The 25,409-nt window shown below is 40.1% G+C and overlaps 1 protein-coding gene across 1 annotated transcript in view; it reads right to left on the bottom strand.

Annotated features, from left to right (window-relative positions):
* LOC132402172 (pappalysin-2-like) overlaps window positions 1-25,409 on the bottom strand; it is a 371,016-nt gene that overhangs the window by 45,287 nt on the left and 300,320 nt on the right. The window contains exons 19-20 of the mRNA XM_059984850.1: window positions 17,665-17,774; window positions 13,759-13,830 (exon numbers count right to left, since the gene is read on the bottom strand). Coding sequence (XP_059840833.1) covers window positions 13,759-13,830; window positions 17,665-17,774 — 182 coding nt within the window. The remainder of the gene's footprint in view (window positions 1-13,758; window positions 13,831-17,664; window positions 17,775-25,409) is intronic.

The following is a 25,409-nucleotide window of genomic DNA, read 5'->3' on the forward strand; positions in this document are numbered from 1 at the left end:
TTCCTGTACCATCTTCCTGACGGCAGCAGTGAGAAAAGAGCATGACCTGGGTGGTGGGAGTGGCCGATGATGAATGCTGCTTTCATGCAACACTCTATGTAGATGTACTTAGTGGTGAGGAGGGCTTTACCCGTGAAGGACTAGGCTATATTTACTACTTTCTGTAAGATTGTCCATTCGAGGGCATTGGTGTTTCCTTACCAGTGTGGAAGTTCAGATGCCCAGCATGTTCTGTTTTATTTCAGGCTTCCTGAATCTGGAGGTTTTGTTTTTCAGTTAAATAGCAGACATTCAGCTCATCTACCAAGGTTGCTTTCAAGCTGTTTTATAGAAAGGAACTTACACAAAAAGTACACAGCTCACCATTGCTACTTCCTTCTAAAAACTTAGCTTTGCCACAAATACAAATTCTTTCTCTCTTTCCAGTTTTTTTTTGTTTAATTCTGGTGGTTTAATCAGTTCCTGCTGCTGCAGTTATAACTTCAGCTCAAGGATTTTGGGCTTAGATTCCTCTTCATATCTGAAAATGGATTGACACTGTTTTGCTGATCTGTTGAGATATGGTTGTAATATTACTGCACCAAATAAGTATCTCCAGATACCGTGTAAGACAGAATACTTTGTTGTAAACTTCAAAGACTTGGATTTGGCCCCAATGCCACAGTTTTCATTTAAATCTTGTTTTGCTCATCAGTTCCAAAGGTTAACATTAAAAGAGAAACCTCTTGTCCTCCTGGTGTTCCCCCTGTTCCATGTTTCTTGTACACTGAATCTCTTTAGTTGCAGAAGAGACTTGCACTAGATTTTCTGCTAAAACATTGGTTTAGGTTCCAAGACTAGGGAATTTGTATCTGCATGTAGATACATTTGTATCTGTACGTAGATACAATGTGCTAACGATGTTCCAAACTCTCTCTCTTTTTGTGTTACACATGGGGCAACATTGGCTGAACAAATTAGAATGCTCTATGCAGTAAGCTGCACATCATTAGCCACACAAGTTCATGTGTCACCAATAACTGCTTTCACATCCTGCCTTTAAACAACATTAGGCATGCAAGGGAAGAATAATTGAAGAAAATCTAACATTAAGCCAAATAAATGGGAGGTGTGGTGGAATTGCGTCTCCACCAAAGGAAGTGTGAGGCGCTCCTTTCCTCCGCTAGCCGACTGGACACCCAAAGGCAAGGTGTAGCTCCTACTTAGCACTGACCCCCGCCCCCCCCGATCAGAGTCACATGAAGATATGGAAGCAGGTGGTGGATGGTCATATGAACAGCTGGTGCATATCATAAGTCTTGGTTATGCGTCCACTGTGCCACACAGTCTCTAAGAGTACTGATAATGGCTGTGGTCACCCAATTTGTAAAGACACTGCCTAGAAGAAAGCAAAGGCAAACCAACTCTGAAAACATTTACCAAGAGCAATCATGGTCATAAGACCTACTCATACGATACGGCACATAATGATAATGATGGTGAAAGAAATACCAAGAAGCATGAAAGGAAGTTGTTCAAAGCTGCAGATTGTGCATCTTATCAATATATAAGTAAGAAGGAATTAAGGATGAGGCTCTACAACTGATTGGACACTGTCAACAGCGAGATCATGATAGGACTGGAAAAAAATCAAGAACATACTGTAGGTTACAGTAGGTTACTGAGATAAGCCACAGAAGGATTGAAACAAGAATGAAATTTTAAAAATCAAGGCATTTATTAGACTGGAAGCAAATGTGGATCAGCAGGAAAGAGTACTGCTGAATAGTCCTTGGCGAAGGCTGGGATAATGAACATCCATTTTCCATTAGTTTTAATTTTCAGAGAATAGATGGAAAGTTGGCCAGGAATAGCACTGTAGCAGTTGACACTGGTGACAACAGGCATTCTGGAGAGCTTCAATTGAAGACAGACAGAGGAAGAGACAGAGACAGACAATGATGCAGGAGTTGGAAACAAATCATCTGGATGGTGAAGAGCACATGGGGTTCAAAACTCTGTATCAATGCGGCGAAGGGAAAGATAACAAAAAAACTGGAACAGCACAACAAACCTAGTGATGATACACTGAAAGTGCATTCAACACAATCTGGAATCTCATGGTTGTAACCACTGAAAGAGTCAGATGTTGATCACTGCAAGGGCATGAATTAATCTGCACATCCCAGAAAGAATCTAGCAGTGGATTCAAGATGAGAGCAAGCTAATATCTTACTTTCAGTATTTAGATTAATTATGAAAAAGGCTAGAAATCATTGATGGAAATCACTGAAGATTAGAATTAGTTACTCAGTCATTAAGGTTACTTTTGTATTACCAGTGTGGAACATAACACGTGCCGCTTGCCTCTCAATACTACTCTCCAGACTCCTATTTACAATAAATTGTAAGCCAGCATTTAAAAAAAAATCAAGGTAAAACATTCTAGTTCAACCAAAGTTATCTGCTACAAGTTTTGAAAATGAAAAGGGGTTTAAAACTTCAGGGTAAGAAACAGTATCTGAAAAGTCAGAAACATTTATTACACAAAGTTTGAAGTGTCCCCTCATGTCACAAGCTTGTAATATCTTAGCTGTACTTTCTACTTCCTGACTTAGGAATAGTTAGGAAACTAAACCTCCAAAGATCTGCCAGTATTATTCAAGAACTCAGCAGGTGTACTGATAGTTATTCTCAGAATTTAGGTGCTGGTAAAACCTCCTTTAGTTGCCAAACCTCGTTGTTCTTGAAAAGGGAACTGTTCTTATCTTGAAATCCAGGATGTGGAATAACAAACAACAGTTGGGAATAATTTGCCCTGGTGGTTGGAAGATTGTCCATTGATGTTGTGACTCTGACTTACTTGTTTTAAAGATTCATAGCGATGATTTTGGGAACAGCATAGGATGTAGGGGTCAGGTTAGAGTTTAGGGACAGAGGTGAGGGAGAGTTAGAGGTCATGGGAAATGAATGAAGAGTCAGGGAAGGAGCGGGTGTTCAGGTGTTCGGTATCTGGTGTTGAAGATCAGCAATGCTGGGGGTCCAGCCTCCAAGTGCTGAGGAAACCAGCAATCCCTAGGTTGGCTATTCCCAGGACCTCAGGTACCAGAACGAAGGTCCATACAAGTGAGAATCATAAGGACCCTTCAGGTCAACAGGGTTGGAAATCCATGCAAGTCTGGAAGTTGAGGCCTGAAGGTCAAAACCATGATCAGCGAGTCCTGGGGTTGAGGCCCTAAGGTCAAACCCATGGCTGGAATATCTTGGAGTCAGTGGCTGGAGGTTGGCGAAGTCTGAACTGTCTCAGCCTAAAAAGTCCAGAGCTTGGTGACTCCAGAGGTCAAAGCTTTCGGGTCTGGTAGTCTGGAGATCAGACACCTGATGTTTGTAAGTCTGGGCCAGAGACTGGAAGCTGGAGGCCAAATATCTGTGAGTCTGAGAGACTGGGCCAAAGACTGGAAAGTGAAAAGATTGTAGGAGTCACCTGCCTCATTCATGATAGACTGGTGTCATATACACCACAGGGTAGGAACTAATGCACATTGGAGTAAGACACTGAAGGTGGTAAAGAAATGTGTGCCTTGACTGCAAGAGATTAAGGATATGAAACTATCTGATGTAAGGAAATTACGAACAGGTGGAAACAGGAAAGAAGCACAATACATTATGGCTGTCTAATTGGTTGAGGAGGTAACTGGTACATAGAGATTATCTACCAGTGACTTGAAGCTACAAGTCAGTCCATTGTAACCCAAGATATGTGTTGGAAATACCTCAACCTCTTTCAGTTTAGGCAGAGAAAAATGATGTTGGACATGCATACAGAAGGGAGACATTTACAAGTGAATTGTTACAGGGAAAGTAAGTTTTGTGCTTCTCGTAGAAACAGATATGTCCAGTGACCTACTGTTAGGGCTATGAGCCTGAAACAGTGCTCATGAGTATAGATTGGGCCCTGGGTCCTGTAATTCAAACATCAACTCTTTCCATTTTTACTCCTCATGTATGTGAAGGATGTAAGAAATAAAGTCAATTCAATTCAATTCAATCCATTTCCACAGAGGCTGCCTGACCTGCTGAATACTGAAAACATTTTTTAGCTGTACCATTGATCATTGGGGTAAGACATTAACACTGGCTATCCGGAGTTGTAGTCTACAGGGCAAATTCAATAGAGAAAATATGATTCTGATATCTATCATACCAAGACAAAGAGAGACATATAAACAGGTGAATGTGTGGCTGAGGATCTGCCGGAGGGGAGGGGTTTAGATTTATGGAGCATTGGGATCCCTTCTGGGGAAGGTATGAATTGTACATAAGGGACAGGCTACACCTGAACACAAGGGGGACCAATATCCTTTTGGGCAGGTTTGCTAGAGCTGTTTGACAGGGTTTAAATTAATTTGGCAGGAGGATGGGAACCGGAGTAATAATGCTGAGGATGGGGATGTTGGTTTACAAACAGAAGCGGTGTGTAGTGAGACGGTTAGCAAAGAGATACTGATGATAGGGCAAAATTGCAGTCAACAAGATGGGTTGCAATGTAAAATATGGACAAAATTGAAGAGAGTAATGAATACAGTACTGTAGGTGGTATATTTGAATGCACACAGTACGTGGAATAAGGTATGTGAACTTGCAGCAGCACAGTTACAGATGGGCGCATATGACATTGTGGGCATCACAGAATTGTGGCTGAAAGAATATTATAGCTGGGAGCTTAATGTTCAAGGATACTTATTGTATCAAAAGGACAGGCAGATAGGTAGAGGGGGTGATGTGGATCTGGGTAAAAAAATGAAAGCTATTATTAGAAAGAGGTGACATAGAGTGGAAGATGATGAATCATTATAACCATATAACCATAGAACAATTACAGCACGAAAACAGGACATCTCGGTCCTTCTAGTCCATGCTGAACGCTTACTCTCACCTAGTCCCACTGGTTCGCAATCAGCCCATAACCCTCCATTCCTTTCCTGTCCATATACCTATCCAATTTTACTTTAAATGACAATACCGAACCTGCCTCTACCACTTCTACTGGAAGTTCATTCCACACAGCTACCGCTCTCTGAGTAAAGAAATTCCCCCTCGTGTTACCCTTAAACTTTTGCCCCCTAACTCTCAACTCATGTCCTCTTGTTTGAATCTCCCCTACTCTCAATGGAAAAAGCCTATCCATGTCAACTCTATCTATATCCCTCATAATTTTAAATACCTCTATCTAGTCCCCCCTCAACTTTCTACGCTCCAAAGAATAAAGACCTAACTTGTTCAACCTTTTCCTGTAACTTAGGTGCTGAAACCCAGGTAACATTCTAGTAAATCTTCTCTGTACTCTCTCTATTTTGTTGACATCTTTCTTATAATTCGCTGACCAGAACTGTACACAATACTCCAAATTCGGCGTTACCAATGCCTTGTACAGTTTTAACATTACATCCCAACTTCTATACTCAATGCTCTGATTTATAAAGGCCAGCATACCAAAAGCTTTCTTCACCACCCTATCCACATGAGATTCCATGTTCCGGAAACTATGCACCATTATTCCTGGATCACTCTGTTCTACTGCATTCTTCAATGCCCTACCATTTACCATGTATGTCCTATTTGGATTATTCCTACCAAAATGTTGCACCTCACTCTTATCAGCATTAAACTCCATCTGCCATCGTTCAGCCCACTCTTCTAACTGGCCTAAATTCTCTCTGCAAGCTTTGAAAACCTACTTCATTATCCACAACGCCACCTACCTTAGTATCATCTGCATACTAATCCCGTTTACCATCCCATCATCCATATATGGATTATGGATAAAGCTAAGGAACTGTAAAGGTAATAAGACCCTGATGGAAGTTATATACAGACACCTAAACAGTAGTAAGCATGTGGTCTACAAATTACACCAGGAGACAGAAAATGTATGCAATGTTACAGTAATCATGGAGGGATTTCAATATGTACGTAGATTGGAAAAATTGGTTTGTTGCTGGATCCTAAGAGGGAGAATATTTAGGATGCCTACGAGATGATTTTTTTAGAGCAGCTTGTGGTTGAGCCCACTACGAGATCAGCTATTCTGGATTGTTGTGCAATGAACCAGTATTGATTAGAGAGTTTAAGGCAAAATAACCTTCAGGGGAAAGAGATCATAATATGATCAAGTTCACTCTGAAATTTGAGCAGAAGCTAAAGTCAGATCTATCAGCAATTATAGAGGCATGAGAGAGGAGTTGGCCAGAATTGATTGAAAAAAAAATTACTGGCAGGGATGATGGCAGAGCAGGGACAGCTGGGATGTCTGGAAGTAATTCAGAAGGTGCAGGAGACATACATCCAAAAGAATCTGTTGAAATTCTTGGAAAATATGACAAGCAGGATAGACAAAGGAGAATTGGTGGATGTTGTGTACTTAGATTTTCAGAAATCCTTTGACTAGGTGTCACACATGAGGCTGCTTAACTTGAGCCCATGGTATTACAGGAAAGATACTAGCATGGATAAAGCATTGGCTGATTTGCAGAAGGCAAAGAGTGGGAATAAAGAGAGCCTTTTCTGGTTGAGAGGTGACATGATAGAGTTATATATAAATACAAGAGGTATAGACAGAGCAAGTAGCCAGATTCTGTTCCCAAACGATGTCCAGAATGAGAGGGCTTAGGTTTAAGGTGAGAGCGGGGAGGGGAGGGGGTTTAAAGGAGATATGAGCAAATTTTTCACACAAAGTGTGGTTGGTATCTGCAATGAGCCTCCAGAGTTGATGGAGGAGGCAGGAACAGGAGGAATATTTAAGAGAAATCTGAGCAAGGTGTAGAGGGATATGGAATTAATGCAGACAAGTGGAATTAATATTGGTCGGTTTGATATTTTGCTGAAGAACTTGTTTCTCCCCTATACAATCCTATGACTCCATATTTAGATTGTTGGTTATTTGCATCATTTTTTTATCAAAAAGGAAACAATGTGATATACAAGTGCAGTGAGAACACTACGTCATGTCTTATAAATTTTGACACATTGTCGTACCAGTCACTGCTATTAATTGAGAGTTGATAATCTTCAATACAGAAAGTTTTGTTGGCTGTGTTGTCTTTTATTTCTTTTGGTCAAGGGCAAGACTAAAGGGGCTTCTGGCATTACACCAAGTGAGAGTGGTCAGTTTGGTCAGCTCATGCAGGTGATTTCAGATGATGGATGGTTCGAGTGTGATTCAACCATTTGTCTGGATGGGCTAACAAGGTGAACAAACTAAATGATCTTACATATTGGTAACCTCCAGGATATTGACCAAGGGGAATGTCACAACATTAATGGCTCTAAATAGGTTAGAAGAGAGTTTCCCAAACTCTTAATTTTATACCTCAAAATTAAATCTCCTGAACTTTTCTTTGTTCATAAGAATACAGGCAAGGGTAGTCAATCTTCCCTTATAACAAAAGCTTGTCAACAAAGTGGGCAGAAAGTTGGTAGATTAGTCAGCCACTGCAAACTGTCCAAATGATTGGCTGAATCTGGGGGAGGTTAATGGGAATGTGGAAAACAAAAGTGAAAAGGATTGATGTAGGATGGTATAAAATGAACATTTGATGGTTGGTGCAGACTGTGTTGAAGGGCCTATTTTCACATTGTATTAACCAATGTCTCCCTGTAGCTATAAGGCTTCATTGCATCCACTATAGCTGTCACATATTCCCTGGAAAGCACAATGTATCTAGGAACAGCGCACAATATATGTAGGTGTGGCCTAATTGGTACTTTATACATTTCCAGCATGATCAACCTGTATATTCTGTACCTCACATAATAAAAGCAAGTATACCCTCTGCCTTCTAATCTACATGCCCTTCTATGTTCTGGTTGTGTAGAGTTATTTTCCTCTTCGACAGTTGTAAGTATCCTATCATTTATCTTTTGTTTCCTTGCATCATCTTCTCCAGATTTAATTCCTTTGGCTTTTTGCATCAGTCTAATTGTTGAATACTGGAAACTTAATCCTACAGTACACCCCTGTGAAGTTATCTTACTTTTCTCCACAGGTGCTGCATGACCTGTTGGGCATTTCAACACTATTTGATTTTCTGTTAACTCTCTCTCCCCTCAATAATCCTCTCCCTAAGACAGATCAGCTGTGATCAATAAGCCTTCACTACCCACTCTCAGTGGGTACCTCCACTGCCTATGAAATACAGTCACCTTTAGTATCTACCCTGTCACAAAAATTCCCGCTGTTCTCTTTATCCCTCCTCTTCTCTGCAACATCTAAGTTTTCCTCATTCTTTTAACCAAGTGTTAACTCTAAATTTCTCTCTACAGTTACTACCTAACCTACCGAGAAACGCCAATACCATCTGTTTTTATTTCAGATTTCTATCAACTGCAGGTTTTTGCTTCTTGCCTACAATGTATATAATGCAACTATTTCCCTTCATTTCTCCCATTAATTTGATTGCTTAAAAAAAAGTTCATTTTGTGTTATAGGCCTTTCAGCAAATCTCACAATATTGTTTAACCACTAAGCTCAGAGTGGCTTGGCTTGAGAGACCATGGATAGCAATAAAATCCAGCATATTGAATCAAGTTACTCCAAATTCAAGCTTAGTCAAGGATGCAATACCACAGGATAATCTGCTGGTGGTGCTCATGAGCTATCAGAATTTAGCAGTCACCTTAGCATTTCCTTCAGAGAAGGACACCATTGAGCACAATGGTCAAAAATGGCTCCTGTTTGATCATCCCTATTACCATCATTCCCTTCTACCTCCTTCACATACCCACATATTGTTTCTTCTTTGACTTTAAAATACATTTGGACAGGTTCATGGATAGGAAGGCTGGGAGAGATATTGGGCAGCTTCAGCCAAATGGGACTAGCTCAGGATGGCATGTTGTATGACTGTATGTACTTCTCTAGCACTGAAGTGTTGTTCTTTAAGAACCAGCAACATATTTTTAAACAAGCTATTTCAGTGGGGTAAAATGTTGGTACCTTCCCAACCGTGATGTGGAAAATTGCCCAGCTATTTTCTGTTCAAAACCAGTAGGACAAATGCAATCTGGCTAATTACTTCCCAATCAATAGTAAAGTGATGAAAGGTGTTTTTTGTTAAAAAATCTGCAAAAAGTTCATCTACATGAAAAATACATGAAGTACAAACATTAAGTATTTACAAGAGAGTGAATAAATAAAAATTAAAATATGATTACTACTGTCTATAAAACAGTCAATTCCCTGGGGGGACCCAGCACACAAAGTGATGGAAGGTGTTGTCAATGGTGCCATCAAATATCACCTAGATTACAACTTCGTTGTTATTTGTTTGGCTTTTGCCAACCACAGTAGGCTCCAGACTTCATCATAGACTTGTCCAACACTAGACTATGGAGCTGAAAGTCTGGACTGAAGGTGGAAGTAAATGTCCTTGATAACAAGACAGCAGCTGACTTAGTATGGCACCACAGAATTCTGGTCAAACTGCAGTCAATGGACAGCAAGGAAAACGTGCTCTGGAATCACAAAGCAATAGCATAAAGCTAAATGGTTATAATATACTCTGGCAGAATCTCCCAAAACCTACGACCTCAACCACCATGAAGGTCAAGGGTAGCAAGTATTACCTCAGTACATATACTGCCCTAGGAACTTAGCTAATGTAATCAAGGATATCTCAAACACGAGGAAATCTGCAGATGCTGGAAATTCAAGCAACACACACAAAATGCTGGTGGAACGCAGCAGGTCAGGCAGCATCTATAGGGAGAAGCACTGCTGATGTTTCGGGCTGAGACCCTTCTTCATGACTTGTCAGGGTATCTCCTACCCTTGTCATTTTATCTTCTCCCCTCTTCTGTGGGGCAGACCTATCATGTCATAAAAATGAACTCAACCTCCCAATCTACTTTGGCATGGTCCCTGCACTTTTACTTGTCTACCTGTGCTTTCTCTGTACATACAGCACTATATTCTGAATTCTGTTTTCCTTTTACTACCTCAGTGTAATTATATACGGCACAATATGTCAGGTTATAATACAAGGCAAAATGGTTTGACTGTATCTCAGTATTTGTGACAACGTACAGCAACATCAATCAGTGATTCCAAGGTCCTCCATTTCCTTGTCATCTCCTCTGTTAGAAAAACACCACATAGATGTTTTGGGGTACATTGAAGTATGGTCTTTTGAGTGTCATTACTATCACAAAGTTTCCCACCTGAGTATCACTAATGTTTAGAACCAGCCTCATGACTGCTACAGCTACAGCAGTAGAACAGATCCTGGGACTCCTGACTCCCCAAGGGTTTTCTTGTTGCAATAAAACACAAGTCAGGAATATCTCTTCATGAATGACTGCCACTTCATCTATACTCAAAAGTTCCAACATCATCCAGGATTAAGAAATCCCTCTAAATAGCACTCCCATCACATGCTATCTAAAAAGCACTCTGCAGCAACTTGTCATAGCTTCTCTGGGAGCACAAACCGATCCCACCAACTACTGTCACCTCTTAATTTTTAAACTGAGGAGTGGCTGAACACCACAGTTCCCATCAGTACCACTGGCCATTGTTCCACATACTCCAGCCCAGTGATGTGTCCAAAAACCATATGAGCTCCTGGGATTCAGAAAACTTCTGGTTACCCTACTCAAGTTCTCACTGGTTACCAAAAGAACTATTGTCTGGAAATTTTGTGATCAGTAGCCTACAAGAAGCAAAATTTTGGTTCTTGATCCACCATTGGGGGCTTCACTCACATGCATTTAAAAGTTTCTGTAGTTTATTTGATCACTTCATTGATAAGTTTCAAAACAATAACTCATCTGGTTCAGATCTTAGTATATACTTCAACCAGAGATATCTGTGGTTTGAAATGCAAGTTAGCAGTGCTTGATTTCTGTATAGGCAGATGTATCAACAATAAAAACTGAAAATGGATGGAACAGATAATTTTTGAGTGGTGAAAGCTGTCTCCCTCTACCTGCCACTTACTCAAAGAAACTTAAGTCATTGAATTATGCAGCCTTTGCAGATAAGCTGTTGAACTGAGGCTCCAGTTCAGCAATCCCATCAACCTATGTGAAGAATGACAGAGGAAATTATCCCAAGTGCTGGCTATATTATCTGCTCAATATTCTGTTGTTGTTAGTGTATAGTAATCTTGCTAAATAATAATTAGCTGCCACTTCAGAAGCACTTCCTTGGCTATAACTTGCTTTGAGGCACCCTAAGATAGTACAAAGCACCAAATAAATGCAAGTATTTCCTTTTCTCCTGTGACCAAGCCAGAAGAAATGCCTTCACTTACATGTCTTATTATAATACCCATGTTATATTGCTCTGCATATTCACCAATAATGAATATAACATGTGTTTTTTGCTGCATAAACCAGCTAAACATCATAGTTGATTGGATGACTTTCTTGAATGTGCACAAAGATATTCTAATTAGAATGGAGTCTCTCAAATTCATGGCAACACTTCTATTGATCAAATTCTCTTTTTCTGGTTTTATAAAATTCCATTAAGTGAGTTGGTATGATATTTGTTTAATGATCACTCTTGGGATATTTTATAAAGTGTGTTAAGCAAAATACAGAAGACAAGCTCATCCTGGATGAGCAAGTGAATTCAAAGGCTACAAAACTGTGAACTAAATTAGAAAGTGAAAGCAACTGGAATAACTTCATTTTTAGCTGGCAAGGTACAATGGACCAAAAGGCTTCTTCTGCTATTGATCTCAAATAATGACTTGATACTGATCCAAGAAGAGTGAGACCTGAAGTAGATTGAGGACGGTTCATCATGCACATTTGCTCTGGCTGCCACAAAAGGCAGGACCTTCTGGAGGCTACCCATTTCAATTTGATTTCCCATTCTCATTCTGACACATCTATCCACCTTCATCTCTCTACTGCTGCGATGAGGCCACACTCGGGTTGGAAGAGTAACAACTCATATTCTGTCTGGGTAGCCTCCAACTTGATGGCATGAACATGGATTTCACAAACTTCTGGTAATCTCTCTGACTTCTCTCTTTTTCTCTGCTTCTCTCACTCCTTCCCTTTCTTCCATAGTCCACTGTACTCTCCTGTTAGACTCCTCCTTCTTCAGCTCTGTCTCACTGATCTAACCCTTTGCAGTTTCTTACTTTATTCCCACTCTCCCCACCACCCACTTTCCTCATCACCTGATCTCACCTATCACCTGTCAGCTTGTACTCATTTCCCTCCCTCTACTTTCTTATTATTTCCACTTCCTTTCCAGTCATGATGAAGGGTCTCAGCCCAGAGCATCATCTGTTTAATCCCCTGCATGGATGCTGCCTGACTTGCTGGGTTTCGCCAGCATGCTGTGTGTGTTGCTCAAGATTTCCAGCATCTGCAGACTCTCTTGTGTGTATGATGCCAAATCTATTCTGCTTAGTGTAGGAGAGGTGAAGCTCCCCTTGTCCAAGTCACATCCACTAAAAGTAAATGCAAGTTTTATTGCTGGAACCAGGAAGCTAAGCTATGGCAGCACTTTGCTCCATGTGAATCTGATTACTGTCTTTGTGAAGGTTTCCTGGAAAATTCAAGAACCTAGCAGAAGAAAAAATTAAAAACCAAGAGAACAGAAGCAATAACATCTCAACACATCCTGTGCCAACTGCTGAAAAGGGGCTTTCTTCAGCTGCAGAACAGCAGACATGACACTGTTACTAAATGGAGCAGAATGACCCTTGCAATATGAAAAATAGTCGTCATGATTCATTCAAACATGCTGTTAGATATTGGGCTCCACTTTAAAGCACATTTTGACACTCTTGTAGTTGCTACCAATCCTTTGAGTATCCTTCCTGAATGCCTTTGAATCCAGGAAGTATCATGGTATAGTAACAGCATTTGTGGGTAAACGTGAGCACTTGAGTAACAGACATTGCAACGAGTCTCAGAGACCAAATCACAATCCCAGGAAAGAATACTTTGCTGAAATAGGGTGAAACTTGGAGAATATAATAAATGCATTCAAAAATAGAAAATTAGACCTCAAAGACCTCAGTTAGTTATTTCCATCATCATATTCTATTAAAAGGATTAGTAACAAATTTCACACCGATGTTATGAAATTTTTAAACATATTCCATGATAGCTTCTGTCCTTAATATTTTAGTTTTCTGATACATTAGAAAAGAGAGAGAGAGAGAAAAAAGAAGAGCGAAATCACGGCATAAGAAAAGGCCATTCAACCCAGCAAGCTCATTTCCTTAATACCCAGAAAAACAAAGAATGTTAATATTAAAATTGTTCAACCTTCTTGCAGGTAAATCAGATCAAGTTCTTGAACACATTATTTTTTAATTATTTTCTTTTGTCCCACAAGAAAACATAGTAAATAAAGAATCACCATGTTATGTAAAATATTTATAAATCACATTTTGTATTGACTAATATAGCTGAATTGATTGACTGTACTTCTGGATACTCTGACCCAGTTTTATTAGTTTGCAGGGAAGAGGCCCAAGTGTGTCCTGTCTCTGACCCTTCAGGGAAATTACGTTTCCATTGTATTGCTGGTCTCGCTCAAGACTCCTAGGTGATATGTTCATCTTCGTGTTTTGCTACTGGCAGCAAGGAAGGAACAAGATTGAAAAGGAGTCCTGTGTAGATTAAATCTCTGGAAGGGAACTGGCTTTGTTGGCGTACAGCCAAAGCAACAAAAAAGAAAGACAGCAGAATGGCAAAGGGACATTAGAGATGGGACGGTTATGTCTGTAATGAAATATTGCAACTTACCTCACATGACTGAATACAATGGACGAGGTGGGGATCTGGATACCATCTCAGCAGTCCTGTGCACACAATACTCTGCAGGAAAACATGCTAGTATTATTAAAACAAAAGTTACATATCACATTAAATATGACATACATACCTGTACTTATAAATTATCTCCTATCACCACCGGAATGTCCAAATTAGCTTGAAAACAATTATAAATTTTGCAGTTCACTTTCTACAAAGGAATATTTATGATGGAAAATGGAATTTGCAAGGATGTACCAAGTTGACCCATGAGGAAGGCATATTACTACGCTATGAACATTCTATTACTGTTCATGGACAGATAGACATCGCTGGCAATATAAATATTTCTTATCCATCCCTCCTGCCCTTGACGATAACGGTGAACCGCCTTAATGATCTATTGCCATCCAAGAGAAAGGTACTCTCTCTGTGCTATGGGTGCAAGAGTTTCAGGAATTAATCCCAGTGACAATTTGAAGAGGAACATATTGGTGGTGTTTTCTTATACACTACTGCCCCTATTCTTTAAGATGGTAGAGGTCAACTTTATCCTGGATGATGATGGAACTTTGAACTTGGGTGAAGCTGTAATCATCCAGGAAAGTATGAAGTATTCCATCATATTCCTGACCTGTATCTTGTTGAAATGAGGAAGACTTTGAGGAGTCAGGAGGCAAATCCCAAAATACCCAGACTCTGATTTGTTCTTCATTCTTCAATACTTATAGGGAGGCAGTCAGGCTCTCTCAGTGTTCCCAGGACTCTAGCCAATTTAGAATTACACATTTGATTCCCATTGACCATTTCTGTCGGGTTCCTGGATGCCATAGAGTCAAACCCTGCCTTGATGTCAAAAGCTTTCTGACATCAAATCTTTTTTCCTACATGGATGAAACGGGATCTGGATCCAAACAGTCCTGGCAAACCCCAAAGCCAATGCTGAAGAGTGAGGCTGACGTCAATCATGATCAGCTTGTGCAGAGGTATGGAGGAAGGGAAGCTAAAACAAGATCAAACAGCACATCTGACAGTAAAACACACTGGTCCATGTGAATTCTATAAAGGAGCTATGAAAAAATTATGGTTATCATTATTTAAAACAAACACCCATTCATGCTGGATAAGGGCCTCTCTTTATCCCCTTGCAGGTATAGTGTGAAGATGGTTCCTACTAAAATGATTTAAAATGAGGTGCTCATGTAATTTATAATGTGCTTATTTCACATTCCAAGAGCCACTGTCCTGCTGTGCCTCAGAAAGCAGTAATTTCCTTTATCCTGGGTAGGATGAGACACGGTTAGTCAAGAGATTTGCCTCACACAGCCAGGTTTAAGTTAGCCCTGAACTGGAGGGGTCACTATAATCTTGGCACAGACCCTAGACTATCAATGATTTGATTCATCTTGATAGGTCAAATATGATGGCAGAATAGAATATTAATAGTAAGACTCTTGGCAGTGTGGAGGATCAGAGGGATCTTGGGTTCTGAGTCCATAGGACACTCAAAGCTGCTGCACAGGTTGACTGTTTGGTTAAGAAGGCCTATGATGTATTGGCCTTCATCAACTGTGGGATTGAGTTCAATACCTGAGAAGTAATGTTACAGCTATGTAGGACCCTGGTCAGACCCCACTTGGAGTACTGTACTCAGTTCTGGTCACTTCGCTATAGGAAGGATGTGGAAACTATAGAAGGGGTGCAGAGGAGATTTACAGGGATGTTACCTGGATTGGGAAGCATGCCTTATTAGAATAGGTTGCATGAACTCGGCTTTTTCTCCTTGGAGCAACAGAGGATGAGAGGTGATCTGATAAGATGATATAAGATGATAAGAGGCATTGATCATGAGGATAGTCAGAGGCCTTTGCCTAGGGCTGAAATGACTAACACAAGAGGGCACAGTTTCAAGGTGCTTGGAAGCAAGTACAGAGGAAATAGCAGGGGTAAGTTTTTTTACTCAGAGAGTGGTGAGTGTGTGGAATGGGCTGCCGGTGATGGTGATGGAGGCAGATACGATAAGGTCTTTTAAGAGATTCCTGGATAGGTACATGGATCAAAATAGAGGGCTATGGGTAACCAGAGGTAATTTCTAAAGGAAGTACATGTTTGGCACAGTATTGTGGGCCAAAGGACCTGTATTGAGCTGTAGGTTTTCTATGTTTCTATGTTTACCCTCAGAAACTTCATCATTTGAACACAAACCTGCAACACCAAAGACTTGTCGAACAGCCTTTTCCTTTCACTATCACAACTCTTCCTTTTTCTAAAATTGTTTATGGTTGTCAATGAAAAATATTCAAGAGAAGGGAGCAAAAGAAGTCTCAGTTCTTGCCCATGCACCATTAGTCCCGTGCCTGAGTTGATCACAGCAATGCCCAGGAGAATAGCCTGTGATTCCTGAAGGTTGTCAGTCTTTTACAATCCCATGCATTGCATTTCGGAACAATATTCAGGAAAATCTCCAACACATTAGTTGAAGAGTGAAAGATCAGAAGACCTAATACCTTTTACTCAAACAGCTGAACTCCTGATTTTCTAAACACTACAAGTAATTATGGAGTGACGGGACATAAGTAGTGTATTTTAACTAGAAGGAGTAAAGGTGGCAAGGAACAGAAGAAAATCTTCAAATAATTCTAAGAAATCTGTAGGGTTCATGGGAAATCAAATAATAAAGCTGATCTGAATTTCTGGCAGGACGGATATAAATAGGTGCCCAAAAATATGCTTATGGCACCTTGGCTCATTGCTCCTGTACAGAGTTAGATGTCTTACAGTCTAACACTATAAATGTATACAGACTCTTAAACACCATGCACATATACAACAAGGCTTATGTTTCCAAGAATATTTATAATGTTCATATTCATGGCCTCAAAAGCAGCCAGGTAGTGGATCCCCCTAGAAATTTTTCAAATGGTTATTTGAAATCAGGGCCACTTGTAAGAGAATGAAAACACATGGTAAATGATTGGGGCCAATTCTAGAGGAAAGAAGGTTTCAGATCAACAGGTCCAAAATATCATCTTCACAAGGTAGTTAACCAATGCAATTGGGAATGGTGTAAACAGGTAAGTTAACTTTGCGAGCAGATGGGAATCAGGCTGTAACACTGAAAAGGAAAAACTTGTGTATAAATGACTGGATATGACCAGTGGGACAGGACAGATAAAACAATTTGAAAGAAAGCTGGATCCCTGGCTTCAGAAACAAGAGAGAAGTCATTCAAAAGCAAGGAGGTAAAGTTGAAATTATATAGTGTAGTTCTGGCTGCAATTAGAGATTTGCTTAAACAGAAGAGATTCTGCAGATGCTGGAAATCCAGACCAACACACAAAATGCTGGAGGAATTCAGCAAATCAGGCAGCAGTGAAAGAGAGGAATAAACAGTGACATTTTGGGGTGAGATGCACTTTTAGTCCTGATGAAGGGTCTCAGTGTGAAATATTGACTGATCATTCCCCTCCATAGAAATTGCTTGATCTGCTGAATTCTTCCAGCATTTTGTAGAGATTTGCTTGCAGGTTTAGTCGCAGCACTTGAGAAAGAATATTAACATTTTAATGAACATGCAGGAAAGATTTTGTGCTGGGATGAGGAATTTGTAGATAAAACACACAATTTAAGACTGTTCTCCATAGTGTAAAGAACAGTGAAGAGTGATTTAATGGAAACATTCAAAATCACGAAGGGTCCAGTGAGGAGGAAAAAGAGATGTTTTTCTTTGATAGAGGGGCCAAGAAGCATAAATCACACAGCTAAATGAATTGATAAAAGATCCCTCAATATATCAAGGCCTGGTTCATGGAGGTGTTCCAAAACCATCCCTTGGACAACACATCAGTGGACAATCACTACCAGCCACGATAACTCATCTCTAAAATTAATCTTCACCTGCACTCTAGGTGGTTCCATCCAGTGCTCTATTGTATCTGCAGTTATATTGCTGGGCAAAACCACGGCATCACTGGGAGGTAACACACAAGACGGAATGCACTCAGAACCTGAAACAGCAAAGCACATTCACAGTTGGGATCATGCTGAGCAAAAGACATCAAAATACACAATAAAAGTTCGTGTTCTATATTACATTATGTGATATTCTTCAGCTACTTCTGAAATAACTTTGTCTAAACTTAGTGGGAGATGTCAGTAATTCCATAGCAAACTGCTGTTGTATAACCTCTCAAGTTCAGAACTCTAGCAAAAACATGAAAACCAGAACTGCTAATCCAGCTCTGACATTGGACTCTCATAAAGACCTAAATTGTTCACCCACCTGTCATGTGGACCTGGTCATCTACCATCAAGAGAAGATGGCAGACTCCTTCAAGGTAACTCTGGAGAAGGCTAGCTCTTGTCCTTGGGTTGAGGTACTAAGTTGGAGAAAGGCCAATTTTGATGGCATCAGAAAGGTTCTAGGAAATATGGATTAGGACAGGTTGGTTTCAGGCAAAAGTGTGCTTGGTAAGTGAGAGGCTTTCAAAAGTGAAGCTTTGAGAGTACAGAGTTGTATGAGCCTGTCAGAATAAAAGACAAGGATAACGGGTTTAGGGAACCTTGGCTTTCAAGAGATATTAAGGCCCTGCTTACAAAGAAGAAGGAGATGCATAGCAGGTATAGGCAGGAAGGAACTAACAGGTACTTGAGGAGTATAAGAAATACAAGAAAACACCTAAGAAAAATAATAAGGAAGACTAAGAGTAGGCATGAGGTTACTTTAGCAGACAAAGTAAAGGAGAATCCCAAAGGCTTTACAGATATATTAAGAGCAAAAGGATAGTGAAGGACAAAATTGGTCCTCTTGAAGATCAGAGTGGTCATCAATGCATGGAGCTGAAAGTGCTAGGCAAGATCTTAAATGGATTTTTTTTTTGCATCTGTATTTACTCAGGAATGGGCACAGAGTATATAGCAGTGAGACAAAACAGCAATGAACTCATGGACTATATATAGATTACAGAGGAGGTGTTGCGGTCTTGAAGCAAATTAAGGTGGATAAATCCCCACGGGCTGACAAGGTATCCCCTCAGACCTTGGGTGGGTAGTTGGTGCGGAAAATGCAGTTGCCCTAGCAAAGCTATTTAAAATGTCCTTAGAATGGTTGAGGTTCTGGAGGATTGAACGATTGAAGGATTGCTAATGTTATTCTGTTGCTTAAGAAAGGTTCTTAAATAAGCCTGGAAATTATAGACTGGTGAGCTGGACATTAGTAGTGGTAAGGTATCGGATGGTATGCTAATGGACCGGATGTATGAGTATTTTGAAAGACAGGAACTGATTAGGGATGGTCAACGTGATGGTGGGTCATGTCAAACCCATTTTATTAAGTTTTTCAAGGAAATTACCAGGAAAACTAATGAAGGAAAGGATGTTGTCTACATGAACTTTGACAAGGTCAAGCGTGGGAAGTTGGCCATGAAGTTTCAATCATTTGGCATTCAGATGCGGTAGCAAATTAGATTAGCAGAAGCCAGTCTTTCTAACTGAATACTTGTGTCTAGTGGTATGCCACAAGGACCGTTGCTGGGTCTGTGGTTGTGTGTCATCTTTATCAACAATCTGGACGAAAAATTTGTGAATGACACAATGATTGGGGATGTAGTGGACAGTGAGGAAGACTCTCAAATCTTGCAGCAGGATTTGGACCAGATGGAAAAGTGGACTGAAAAAGGGCAAATGGATTTTAATTCAAACAAGGGTGAGATGTTGCAATTTGGGAGGACAAACCAGAGTAGGACTTACACAGTGAGCGGAGAGCAATGAGGAGTGTGCAGAACAGAGAGACCTGGGAACATAATTCCTTTAAAATAGTGTCACAGTTAGATAAGGTCATTAAGAAAGCTTTTGGCATATTGGTCATCATAAATCAAAGTACCAAGTACAGAAGCTGGGATGTTTTGTTGAAGGTGTATAACACATTGGTGAAGCCTAATATGCACTTCTGGTCATCAATAAGATTGAAAGATTGGTGATGAAATTTATGAGGATGGTGCCAGGATGTTTCAGCATGTCACCTAAAACTTTGACATACTTCTATAGAAGCACAGTGGAGGTTATCCTAACAGGTTGCATCACTGTGTGGTACAGAAAGACCAATGCCCTGGAGCAAAACAGTCTAGAGAGAGTGGTGGATGCAGCTCAGTTCATTGCAGGCAAAGCCCTCCAAACTTCTGAGCACATTTAGAAGCACTGCCACAAGAAAACAGCATCCATCATCAAGAATCCCCCCCATCCAGACATACATACACACACAGTAAATACATGAATATTTATTTACATATACATATACTCTGTGTGTGTGCAATATTCAATATTTGCAAAATTTGACTTTTTTCTACGTTAGCTGTTTCAGTCTTTAATTTTGTATAATTTTTCACTGTTGTATTTCTATATTTTCCTGTAAATCCCAGCAAGAAAATGAATCTCAATGTAGCACATGGTGACATACACCACTTGTACATTAATACTAAATGTACTTAAACATTTTCTGACTTTCCATTAATCCATGTAACAGCTCTTGGCTCCATAGCCTTTTAAATGTTGACAACTGAAATGCTTGTCTAGATACTTCTTGGATATTTTTAAATTCTCTGCATCCACCACTCTCTCAGGCAGAGCAATCCAAGTTCACCCACCCCTTGGTGAAAAAAGTCTTCTTTCTATTCTATCTACACTACTTATGTCTTACCTTTAGCTAAGATGCAATGGGGAAATGTATATTGTATAACTTTGTTCTGGGTAATGAATCAGACCAAATGACAAAAAGATCGAGGAAACAGTGAACACGATATCATAAGATTTAGAGTTAACACACAAAAGAGATAAAAAGCTAATTGGAGATGCATCAATTTCAATGGAATAGGTCTGTCTTATGTAAACTAGAATCAAGATTTGACAGGCTAAATTTCAGTTAAACAGTGGGAGCCATTCAAAGTGTAGATGTTTCTGCCACAATGTAGGTATGTAAGGAGAGGGGTATTGGAAGCCTGATTTCCATGGATAACCACAAGGTGAATAAAATAGAAATTAAGGTCACATGAAAGATGTCACTGCAGTTAACACAAATGAGAACTATGCTGATTCCTGAAAGTGTGGAGGAGAAGACAAGAAGAAATAAAGGGAAACCAAATTTACAACGCAACTGGCCAGGAAAAAGTTTGTAAGGAAAATGTAAGGGAACCAGGGGCCTAAAATATAGTTAATTCCTAAAGCCAGTAGCATGGCTTATGTACTAAATAAGAATCTTACTTCATTGCGGAAGGAGGTACTGCTGGGGTCTTACTGTAGGAAGATGTAATTGACATTCTGGATGAGCTAAAATTTGATTAAGAATATGTATTGGAAGAGCTAGTTGCATTTAAAATGAATAAATCATGTGAATGGATACCTGAAGGATGACAAAGCCACAGTCAGCTATGGATCATGCTTCTGTGGTGTGTCACCTATCCTTTATGAAAAGAATATCTTTGGAAAATGCCTCTGCCAACAAGTCCATTAGGCTGTGGTCAGCATGGAACAACCAGCAAGCCCTATGGGATGAGGACAGAATGGATCTTTTGGGAAGATTTTCCAAGCACACTGTCAATAAAACTGACAAAATGCCAAGACTAAAACTCACTAACAAGAACCAAAATCCTGCTTGGCTGGCAGTAAGAGGAGCCTTCCTTGCCGGATCATTTCCACACAGTTGGTGTTTCACCCACTGCTCTCGAGAAGGCTGCAATAAAGGTGAGGCAATCACCCATTTCTTTGCGAGCTGTGGATTTGCAAAAAAAAAGGATCTGGGAAAAGGATGCTCACCTCACGCAGTTGCCTGACAGAAGACACTGGTCTACAAAGTGTGGCCTGAGGGCTGCATATAGAGACAAACATCAAGTTCTGTGGAAACCATCCACTGAGTGGCCATTGCCACTTGCCTGAAACTTGTTGGTCTTCCAGCTCCTCAAAAAACCTTTAAAGTAACTACTGCTGACTGGACCTTTCCAGGATGCAGGAGTATGTGCAGGAGGCACACTGAAACTTGGTACATCTAGTGGTAAGAGTTTGTGGGGAAAGACTACAGTGTACATACATTCCTTCTGCCACTGGACATTGAGGGGCTTGGGCCAGTGTAACAGTCTCAGCACACAGAATGGGAGTTTTGTTCAGAGGCCACAATGGTGCTTTGCAAATAGAGTGCACTGACACTATGAATATATCTAAAGACATATAACTTCTGTATGTTTATATGAATAATGTTTAGTTTTGAAAATAAGATTAAACACTAACCTTCACCATTTACTCTTTCATCAAGTAAGTCTACACAAGAAATATACCTCATATAGGGTATTCAATATTTTAACAATATTTGAGAAATATTTTAATTATATTGTTTGATTAAGTATTCTTTGTAGTTTATATAATTCATAATGGGTATATACAAGAAGTCCATGAATGGCTTAGGTTATTACACCACCACATCATATGTGACCGCCTCCCTAAAGAAAAGGAAAGCAAAAACTAAGTACACACATTTCCCGGCTCTCGTGTTTTTCTTTCCATTCATTTTATGAGTTACAAACCTTAACAGTGACGACGAGATGGATTTAAAATGAATGAGACTACTAACTACCTGTTGAAGCACAGTACGTGCTTTTCCTTCAAAAGGGGAGAGAGATATTTTGAATAAAAGAAAAAGCACAGAATGCATTTCTTCAGAAGGAGAGAGGGACGGTTGAGTTTGAACAAAGGCAGAAAATGGATGAAATTGACAAACAGCGAGAATTACCACAGATTCAATTAAAAAAAAGCAGAAATGCTGGCTACATCAGAAAGATAGGTGTGTTCAATTGCACAACAGATAGCAGTATGATGTATACTGACTGGATTGAGAAGTATTTTATAGCAGATGGAATAGCTGATGCCAGTGTTACTGAGTGTAATGGGTGTAAAACCATACAGTTTACTTAGAAACTGCTTAGACATTTGACTGTTCCAACGAAAACAGCTAAATGAGTTTTGCTGATAATGTGAACATAATGCAGGAACATTTAGAACCAAAATGGTTGTTGATTGCAGACCACTTTAGGTTTCATAGGCAGAATCAAAAGGGGAATCCACTTCAGCTTACATGGCTGAATTGAAGAAATTGTCCAAGCATTGTCAGTTCAGTGATGAGCTTAATGGTGCACTTGGAGATCATTTAGTTTGTGTACTCTTCCAAAACAGCATTCAAAAATGGCTCCTAACTGCAGCACCATTCACATTTAAAAGAACAAATAACAATAAATGAACTGCCCAGGGGAGAGAAAAAGATAAAAAGTCAAGTTGCAGTTTCAAAAAGAGCATTAATCTGCTTGCTGTTGATGAAAATCTGATAATCATGAGAGTGACACAGGACTGAGTAGCCTTGAGATTTACAATACTAAAACTAGCAATATACAAGCAATATGACTTACACCAGAAGTGAGCTACAAATTAATAAAATGAAATTGGACACTGGCTCAACTTTTTCAATCATTACACAGAAAGAGTTTGAATGGCATTTCAAAGAGACTGAACTGAAGTCTGCAGATATCCAACTGAGAACTTATACTGGAAAAAAATAACTCCTGTGGAAATAACATTCAGAACAGTGAAATACAACAACCAACAAGCCACATTGGGCTTATATGTGGTAAAAACAAGAAGGTCATCATTATTGGGCCATGATGGCTGAGACAACTACAACTTGATCAGAAGTCCATCCACAACTTGCATGCCACATCCCCTTGAATAGAGTCAACTGAAAATGAATTAAGAAAAGCGCTGGGTATGCCACAGCAGTGTTCAAGCAATGGCATTGGAAGACTCAAATGTATCAAGGGTAAAGTCATGTAAAATGAAAATGTCACACTTAAGTTTTACAAAGTCCATCTGGTTCCTTATTTCATCTGTGATAAAGTAGCCAATGAGCCAGATCGCATGGAGGCTGAAGAATCCTTTTCAAGTTTGAGTACAGCACATGGGCAACGCCAGTGGTCCCACTATCCAAGAAGGATGGATCAGTCAGAATCTCTAATGATTGTAAGGTGACTATCAACCAAGTACCCTCTGCTCAGAATAGAGGATATCCTTACAAATCTTTCTGGAGTGAAACCCTGCAGCAAAGTGGAGTTAGTTGGGGCCTGTCTACAGATGCAGATGTAAGAAGAGCACAAAGTGTTTCTCACCATAAACACTCACAGAGGGAGTTATTGATATAATAAGCTCTTTTTTGGAATAGCATCTGCACCTACAGAAAGCAATAGACCAGGTACCGCAAGGCTGCTGGCATTCAATAATACCTGGATTACATCATTTTTAAGGGTGAGGATGAGAAGGAATATTTCCAAAATCTCACGACAGTGTTAAAAAGATTAGAAAATCATGGGCTCAAAGCATGACATGTCAAATGTGAATTCTTCAAACCAAGTACCACTTACTGTGGTCATATCATTGACGCATGAGGATACAGAAGTGTGCTGAGAAAATTCAGGTAGTGGTGGATGCCCCAAGGCCAAAGTTTGTGTCACAGTTCTGATCCTTTTACAGTAACTGGTTCCTGCCAAACCTGGCTACTGTGCTCTTGAACTCATTACTACAGATCAAGAAGAAATGGCAATGGACAAGGAGGTGGCTTTCCAAAAGGTAAGGGAAATGGTGATGCAAGGCACTGTACTCACAAATTATTATCCAGATTGTCCAGTGGAGCTAGCCTGTGACACCTCGCCTTATGGTATAGGTGCAGTCATGTCATATGTTTTGAGCGATGGAAATGAACTCCCTATAGCCTTTGCATCATGTTCCCTTACTGCTGCAGAGAAAAATTATGCACAAATTGACAGAGAGGCCTTGAGTCTCGTTTGGGGTGTAAAATGTATCAACCAGTATCTGGATGGGAGAGAGTTTACCCTCATTACTGATCATCAGCCACTAGTGTCCATTTCTAATCTACAGAAAGGTGTTCCATTAACAGTAGCAGCAGAAATGCAGAGATGGGCTCTTTCTTGGAGGACACAATTACAAGATCAAATTCAAGAGGACAACAAATCATGGAAATGCTGATGGATTGTCCCATTTACCCTTGCAAAAGGAAATACCCGAAAAAATTACACGAAGAGGACTCTCTTCTTGACATATTCTCCCTAATGCAAGTTGAAAGTCTCCCTATTACTGGAGAGATGATCCAAAGGAAAACCAGAAAAGGCCCTACTGTCTCAGCTCTACATGGCCACCCAAAATGTTTGGAATATGTGGCCAAAATTCAAGTTCCCCATTTCTACCTGCACTGGGATGAACTTGCCCTTAACAGAGGTTGCCCTTTGTGGGGTTTGAGAGTTGTTTCACCATCCAAGCTCAGAGCTAAAGCGTTGGAGGAGCTACATGCCGGTCATCTAGGCTTTGTCAAAGCTTTGTCTGGTAGCCTGTGATAGATCAGTGAATCAAGCAGCTTGCCAAGCACCAATGGCTGGAAATGACGGGGTTGAGGGACAACGCAGAGGCGCTGCTCATGGCTTCACAAGAACAGGCACTGAACACAAGAGCAATAGAAGCAGACATCTATCCCACCAGACAAGGCCTAAGATGCAAACTGTGCAAGGACTCCATTGAAACCATCCAGCACCTAGTAGCAGGGT

The sequence above is a fragment of the Hypanus sabinus genome, chromosome 11 (assembly GCF_030144855.1).
Source record: "Hypanus sabinus isolate sHypSab1 chromosome 11, sHypSab1.hap1, whole genome shotgun sequence".
Classification (NCBI taxonomy): Eukaryota; Metazoa; Chordata; class Chondrichthyes; order Myliobatiformes; family Dasyatidae; genus Hypanus; species Hypanus sabinus.